Raw genomic sequence first — 9,126 nt, 5'->3', positions numbered from 1 at the left:
CACATAGACACACACACAAACACACACACATAGACACACACACACACACACACACACGTAGACACACACACACACACGTAGACACACACACACACACACACACGTAAACACACACACACGTAGACACACACACACACGTAGACACACACACACACGTAGACACACACACACACACGTAAACACACACACACGTAAACACACACACACGTAGACACACACGTACACAGACGTAGACACACACACACGTATACACACACACACACGTATACGCACACACACATAGACACACACACACACATAGACACACACACACGTAGACACACACACACATAGACACACACACACACGTAGACACACACACACGTACACACACAGACACACACACACGTACACACACACACATGTACACGTAGACACACACACACACATGTACACGTAGACACGTACACACACACACATGTACACGTATACTCACACACATGTACACGTACACACACACATGGAGACATACACACACACACATGTAGACATACACACGTATACACACACACACACGTATACATACACATAATGTATACACACACGCATGTATACACACACTCACACGTGTATTTACACACACATGTATACACACACACATACACACACACACACACACACACACACATGTATACACACACATGTATACACACACAAATGTACACACACACACATACACATACACACACACATGTATACACACACATACTATGTATACACACAAACATGTATACACACAGACAAACATGTATACACACGTGTATACACACACACACACACACATGTATACACACACACACAATATATACATACACACAATGTCTACACACACGTGTATACACACACGTGTATACACGTGTATACACACACACACGTAAACATGTATACACACACACACACATACAATGTATACACACACACACACAAACATGTATACACAAACACACGTGTATACACACACACACTATCCCCAGCACCACCACATCAGCACACCGCTATCCCATGCCCCCCCAGCACACTGGCATTCTCGGCTCCCCGCCATTCCCAACCCCTATCAACACCATCATCACCCACACATCGGCACCTTTGCACCTCCCCCATCGGCACACCCACATCCGCACCCCCACATCAGCACCAAACCCTCCCAAATCAGCACACCGATACAATCACCATCAGTACAGCCACAGCAGCACTACCACCGCACATGGGCCGCGTTGACCACTCAACCACCGCACATGGGTCGCGTTGGCCACCCAAATGCCACACCCACACCACAAACATCCCGGGCAACGCCGGGGCTCTCAGCTAGTGGTTTATAAAGTCTGATCTCAAGGCTTTAATCCGCTGGTCTCTGTCTGCTGTGTCGGAGCATATCCGGTTGTATCGTATGGCTTGACTGTAGATGGTTGCATGTTTGGTGTGTGTCGGGTGGAAGCTGTTTTTATTCACACTGATACACATACACACTCTTTCTTCACTTGCTTTCAGTAACCTTTTGACACCTCTAGCCATAAAACACATCCACACCGGGGGAAGGAACAGCACAGATAACATTCCAAGAGACACTGTTTTTAAGTATACCTTTTGCTTCATTCATTGTAACATCGCCGGAAGAAGAGATCAGTGTATCTCGAAAGTTCGCACAAATAAAAGCATTTCGTTAGCCACAGAACGGTATCATCTATTTATTTTTTGATTATTGAAGCTCGGCTAACACGGTACTGATACCTCTACATGTGTGTGTGTGTATATATTATATATATATATATATATATATATATATATATATATATATATATATATATATATATATACAGTGGTTGACAAATCACCTAAAAATCTACTCGCCACACAAAAAAATCTACTCGCCACGTAGTACCAAACGTGTGCTGCTTGGGCCAATATTTACTTGCCTGGGGGTTAAATCCACTCGCCCGGGGCGAGCAAATGTATAGGTTTGTCGAACACTGTATATATATATATAAAAAATACAGTGCTTAGATTACAGAAAAAGTATTACAAGAACATACAATTACAGTAAATGCAGGAAAGTTTCTTAAAATAAAAGGATACAACATAAAACAGAAATCCCTATACATTACGTTACCATATGTCAGGATCTTCGCCCAGAGAGGTCACTGGTGCAGAAATGAGACTTCATGTTTAGTTCAAAAAACACCTGTTGAAATCTGATTCTCATACCTTGCTAAATCTTATGTACTATTTTTCCCATTGAAACATAATCCCACCCCTGTCGTAAAACAGCTGCAAGATTGACTGTTTTACGACAGAAAAAAAAAACTTCTACCAAATGACGTTTACGTTTTGCCTCAGTATATAAACGCACTCATAAAGTCCCTTCTCTAGTACTCATACACACGTGAGTCACATCAACAGATTCAGGCGATCATGATGGATGTAACGAGACTAAGTATGACTGTCTTGCTCCTAAATCTGAGTGACAAATGGATATCTGCCCCTTATTACCTGCTAGACTTCACGTGCCTGGTGTCATTGCCTGTGACTACCTGCCACGATCAAACACATGTAACGCTTAGTATGTACAGTACATGCCACTTTGTGCCACGAGTACACTCACATGTAATGCTTAGTATGTGCAGTACATGACACTCCTCTCTCCCCCCGTTATTACACAGTACATGCCACTCTGACACGATTACTCATATGCAACGCTTAGTATCGTACATGCCATCACATGATATTCTCATTTTTAATAAATCCCTTCAACAAAAGCATCCCCTGTGTGTCACCTCTCTGTGGCATGCACCAGTAATTATTCATAAACGTTAATTTTCTTTGAAGCTGACAGATTAGTCTCTGGTTATCGTTTATATGACATATGTCACTTTTAGTGAACCATCCTTGATTGGCACCAATTAAGTCCTTTATGAAGACCAGCGCAGACCCAGAAGTCTTGACCTGTCATAAACCAAATATAGTGTATTTTAAAACCCAAACTGTGGCTACTTTAACCCCTGAAGCCCCAGATTGATTCAAATACATCTCATAATATTATCACCACACTCTCCATAAGACATTACATATGCATTACAAGCAACAAAAGCACAAACTTGTATATTGCAGTATATAAGCACGTGTGGGTATGTGCATCTTTGTGCATATTCCATACTGTATATCAGTATACAAAAGCTATGTTTAGGCTGTATCCGTGCCTTTGTGTGTACCACTGTCTTGTGTTGGTGTATTCTATGTGCATTAGCATGTATAGTGAATTTGTGTAATGGTGGCAGAGCATCGAGTGCTGGCATTACGAGTCCGAGGGTATAAATGGCATTTCAAATTTGCCTAGTCTGTACTGCGCCTGACATGCTGTGGGGATAGGCATATGGATATCCCAAATAGAAAATAAATCCAAAGATCAAATAGAGTCTGAGGCGCAGATAGAAAAACAGGCAGACAGTGTGGGAAAGGGGTTCTTATTATCTGCCGTCACATTCTATGTTCTATGTCTGTAAGCGGATAATGTAACTATCCCTCACTTAACAGCTTCCACATTTGTGCTATTCCCTGTTGATCATATTAATACAAGAACATATTTGTTTTTCACTTCAATAATGAATAAAAACGAACAACTTGAATTAGCTTCAGAAAAAAAAAATCAATTTTTATTCACAAGAAATATCCACATGTATGTACACAGGAAATCATACTTCATTTAATTAGTGCATTTCTTAGTAATGCAGATTTTTCTTGTTGCAGACTCATACAAAGAAAGAATACATAATTTATCCAAACTCATTTAAAAAGAGTGCAAATATTCATTAGGGCGCTAGGCATGGAGGCCCACTGTTCCCATTGAAACACGGTACACTGTATTTTGTTTGACACACTTCATCTGTGTTGATATTCTTGATTAGCCTCTGGCAGGGGTTGTGCTTTTATAGTCTTGTATATATTTAATAAATGGTCTGGGGACCTTGTTTATATGGACGAGTGCGCTTATTTCTTACTGGGATAAAGATCCGTCAGTGAGGCACTGAAACCTTCAATTATAAACACCAGTGCAGTCCCAGCGCTCAGTGCTTCCAGCTGTAAAGTGGGGCTCGAAATGGCCTTTTAATTTGTCATTTAAGCCCCTTCGCAGCCGACAGATGCTTAGCACCTTATTGAAATATTCCTTGTAACACCCTTTCATATTTTGAATATCTCATCATGTCTACCTCTTATTTTAATGAAGGTTATATTGTACTGTACGTTGTATCAGTACAAAGTAAATGTCAGCTGTCATATAAATAAAATGTTTTAAGATGGGTTGGGAATCACTAGAAGGTTTCACGTTTCATATACTTGTAACAGATGAGTAAAAATCACTGCTCCCCATTTAAAATACATTTTACAGTACATAAGAAACACCTGGCAAATAAAATGTCCTCTTGGCAGTGGTGCAATACTAGACTGCCGTCGGTGGATGAAACATCGTCCTTGGTATTTTGTAAAGCACAAAAGTGCAGCAATTAAGCGCTTAGTTTACAGACAGGCAAAGACATCACATATCATCCCCCTCTTAACCCCATTGCTTTTTAATACATTGCTGGTCCCTCTGGTAGCAATTGGGCTAAAGGATAGAAGGATAGCATTCTCCCTCCATATGTGCGTCAGAACACAGTACAAAAATAGCTTCCCATCAATTCTACCTCTTCATTAAAATGTATAAATAAATAACATTTTTGGACAAATATCCTAAAACTTAATTTTCATCATGATCCAAGTGGTTATTTCCCTTTCACTCTGCAACGTATGACTGCCGGTTCCAGCCTTAACAGTGCTAAAGCAACGCATGGAAAGACGAATTACAGATTCATACCACCCTAAATACACACAGAATGATCTCCTATTCATTACCACAACTTCATTTCTAACACCGTGACATCCCAACACACTCAAACATGACTCTCATTCATTAACCCCTTCCCTGACGGAGGCCAGCAACGCATTGCTCTGGCAGAAAACCGTTTCAACTATGACATTTAAAAACATTATTAGGACTATGTACCAAGCTTAAAAACATCATCTTGCCCTTTTAAACGACACAAACTGACACTTATAAAGACATTTATATGTACGTGTCTATTAGCATCATTAGAACTAGTGACTGATTTTGGTAGTAATTATATGAGGGTTTTATATTAGAATGGGATGTATCAGATCCACAGACCCCCAAGATCTGAAATGAGTGGGATTTGGGGATTCTTCTTGCGTCAAAATTGACACTTAAATAGGAAAATACAGATTTTTATCAGCAAGGCGAGACTCCATTACTTCTTTTATCACTCTCACGCAGAGAAAATATCTTAAACAGACTTCCTATTAGAGAGAGTTCAGATGTCTACAGTTTTTGTGCTTTAGACTACATCAAATTATCAAAATAGAAAAATATATATTGTTGTGTGCTCAGGAGATGGCTTAAATTGTGTCCACGTGGACTCATGTATACATCAAGTACTTGGGATATACAGATATTATTAAAGCTGCAGTTCAGTCAATATCCTGCATGTGTGTTTTTTTTTAATAAATCAGTTCTGTAGTAAGAAAAAATACTTTTAGTATTTTCTGTTTTTAAAAAAACAACTTTGAAAGACCAATTTTCTTGTATTCTATTTTAACAAACATTTACTAAGGCACTGCCCCTTCATGTCCTGTCACAAGCCCTGGCACACCCCTTTGTCAGCCCTGCCCTCCCTCTAGCACGTCAGTGCAGTAGTGCTCATGAATATTCATGAGCTTCCACTGACTGACAGGCAGAATATAAACAAATCCCAGCTTTTAATATGTCACCAAATTTCGACCTATCAATACATGGAGAACGAATTGACCTGCAGCTATACAGTTCTTTAGGTAATTAGAGATTGCACACATAAAACTATTGAAGTAAAAAAATAAATGTAAAAAAAAAAAAAAAAAGACTGAACTGCAGCTTTAACCGTGCCCTATTCGGAAACTCGGAATCTTACCTACTTTATTAAGGATCCCGGGGTCACAGCTGTGTACAGCTGGCTTTGATATATACAGCCATACGTGGCCTTCAGTAATGTAACCGTGGGCTGCTCTGATGCGTCAACTATACTTTATGCATGAAATAATCAGCCAGGTTGGATGTGGCATGGTGAACCTCTCCAGCTAAGAGATCTGCATGGGATGTAGGGTGCCGGAGTGTCTTACATTGGACACAGATGCCAGGAAATGTGTCCAGGGATAAAGGTTTGGCGTGCACAGTTTTAGGAAACTTACCACATAGCCACTAACCTCTATTACGAGAGGTGTTTAAGGAATCTCTCATATTGCTTCCATTATTATATGCCATGTACACTAGAACAGGTTACTTTCCAGTAAGCTTTGCTGATAAAGGTCATAAAACCACAAAGAATTCTACTTTCCTTATCTACAATAAATTAGATCTTTTACCAGTTGCTGCTCCCACCACAAAGGTTGGGCTAATTTACATAAAGGCACAAGCGGACGCACACAATATTCTGCCTATTGTGGTTGTGTGTCTTTTCTCAAACTAAGAATTGTGCACCATTAGAAAGATACTAAGAAGCTTAACCTATTGATGGAGAATAAACGGCAGTTGCAGTATATTTAGTGCCCTCGTTGGAATTGCTTTACATCATGAAGTCGGATTACAGACTTTACTAGTTATTTGAAAAAAATGTCACTTTGCTGAAATCCAACTCGGGGAGAATCAGAACGCAGTACACCAACGCCCACAGCAGGACGGCAATGTAGAACATTTCTGGAAACGAATTGGCGATAGGAAACGCGTTGGAGCCAGCGTCTGCACTTTCTGGGGGACTCGTGTCCTCAAATCCTCTTTTCCTGCGAACAGAGAAAATAAAAAAAACAGTCAAAAAGGTGAAAGGCCCTCCCCCCCACCCCGCCCCCACAAAACAGATCTTCATGAAGGCGCAAGGTGTTGAAATGCTCCTAACACTATTGAACACTTTATTTTCTGTTTCTGCCCAGCCCTTCTGCTGTTCTAGGGGCCTGCACCTTATAGGTGTCATTCACCCAGATTGAAGTCTTCACAAATGGTTCATTTTTTTTTCCAGCGACCTGCCCTGCTAGGATCACAGTGGCAGTGACATGTTTAAGGGGTGACATTTGAAAACGGGTGGCCTATTTACTAAAAGCTGACACCTACACAGTAAGTGGAGACATGGCAGGGGTTAGATTACCTCCGGCTGCTCCCTTCTGTCTGATGTCACGGTGTTTGTGCAGCCGGGCTCTTCAACTAGTTTTCCAAAGGGGCTGGATCCCCCAAAGATTAGGAGTAGAAGAGCCACAGGAGTATTGCAATGTAATTTTGGATAGATGTAAACATCTATAACACCTGTACTATATAGATTTGCATGTGAATTTCAGTGTGAAATAATCAGTGCAATTAGCAGGCAGTATAAGGCCCTTCACACACCACATTTCTCCTCTCTCTTTCTCCCTTACCTTTATTGGCTCTCAGATAAGGATACACCTGAAGGGAAAAGGGGGGATGGAAGGGCAAGGAAAGATTGTGCCCCTGCTCAGCTAATTGCCGTATAGGATAACACTTGTAGATTGGTGGTGGTGCTGTGCTGAGAAATGTACTAATAGTTTACACAGAAGAGAAAGGACTCAGCTAAATTAGCACACAGAAAACCTGCAGTGTGTAAATTGGTAGAGTTAAAATGTATCTTTAATGAAATATTGTTAAAATAAAGTGTGCAAATTAGGACAGACTACTAACTCACATCAAACTAAATGCCAGATTAATGGTGTCAGCTGGATGTGAGCTGCTGGTGGTGCCGTATCCCACTCCGTGAGTGAACGCCGACTACGTTGTCAGTTATAGTAGATCAATGGTACAAACGTGACTGCACCCTATTTAGGGATAGTACCTTAATGTATCAGAAACATGTCAGGCAAAATTCAGACTCGTTAATATCTGGATCATAGCGATTGCCCGTCAGTTTTGAAACGGATACTTGTACCCATGTTAGCACATTCAATTACAGTTATAATGGATTTTATAAACTTGTGGCCACATGAGTTGCTAATTAGTTGTAACACTTGAGCTATACAAGTCCTTTATCTCCTGTACCCAATTTCCCAACTCTATCTGTCCATGAAATGTCGGTTAAGACAGCAGTTAAAGCAATATCCTACATGTGTTTTTTTTTTTTTTTAAATAAATCAGTTCTGTACTATGAGAAAATAACTGTAGCATTTAAATTTAAAAAAAATGTTTTAAAGACATTTTTAATGTTTCTAATGTAGGAAGCATTTCCAAAGTGACTGCCCCTTCTCCTTCCGATAGGCTCTGGCTCTTGAGCCCCGCCCTTTCTCTAGCATGCACCAATTGTATCAAGTAACAGCCCAGTCAATCATATTCCAGGAACTACATTGCCCAGAATGCTGTGCAAGAACTGAATGAAATAACCCTGAGCAAGCGAATCACTTGTCAGTGCGCAGATTGTATTGCTGCACATATTGAATGGGAAAAAAATATATAAATATTTTTAAAAACGGCAGCTTGAACTGCATGAAGCTTTAATGGACTGTTTAACCCTGTTCTTTTAATGTAACCATGTATTTTTATAACTCTATGCCCAGGACATACTTGAAAACGAGAGGTAACTCAATGTATTACTTCCTGGTAAAACATTTTTAGAAATAAAAAAAATGAATAAAAATACATTGTAGTATGCTTAGATGGTACCTTTTAAACTGAGTTCCGTTACCTTGCCAGAAACCTCCAGTGAAATATATTCCTGAATAGTTTCATCCAGGAATATATTTTACTGGAGACTTCCGGTAACGGAACACAGTCCAATCACTATGATAGTCTGAATTTTGCCTGACATTTTTTCTGAAATTCTTAAGATTAATTAGCATTTAATTTTTTTTCTAAATCCTACTAAAAAGAATAAAATAAACATTAATGTTATCATATTATTTTCTCATAATCTTATCATATTATTTAAAGTGAATCTCCGCCTTGGTCAATTTAACCAATCCGTTCGCATTAACAGCTCACCGGATTTCAGCATCCCTGTTCCTGTCTCCATCAAC

At 39.8% G+C, this 9,126-nt stretch overlaps 1 protein-coding gene across 4 annotated transcripts in view; it reads right to left on the bottom strand.

Moving 5' to 3' along the window:
• Positions 1-3,659: 3,659 nt before the first annotated feature.
• Positions 3,660-9,126, bottom strand: part of CLMN (calmin) — an 89,452-nt gene continuing 83,985 nt past the window's right edge. For all 4 annotated transcript variants that reach the window (XM_075614439.1, XM_075614442.1, XM_075614440.1 and 1 more), the window contains 2 exons: positions 9,092-9,126; positions 3,660-6,897 (listed from right to left, as the gene is read on the bottom strand). The exon at positions 9,092-9,126 is cut by the window's right edge and continues 27 nt beyond it. In XM_075614439.1, the coding sequence (XP_075470554.1) occupies positions 6,714-6,897; positions 9,092-9,126 (219 nt within the window). In that variant the 3' untranslated portion in view covers positions 3,660-6,713. The remainder of the gene's footprint in view (positions 6,898-9,091) is intronic.

Source organism: Ascaphus truei, chromosome 9, assembly GCF_040206685.1.
Source record: "Ascaphus truei isolate aAscTru1 chromosome 9, aAscTru1.hap1, whole genome shotgun sequence".
Taxonomy (NCBI): domain Eukaryota; kingdom Metazoa; phylum Chordata; class Amphibia; order Anura; family Ascaphidae; genus Ascaphus; species Ascaphus truei.
Note: the sequence above shows the minus strand (reverse complement) of the source record. Positions and strands in the feature narration are given on the sequence as shown.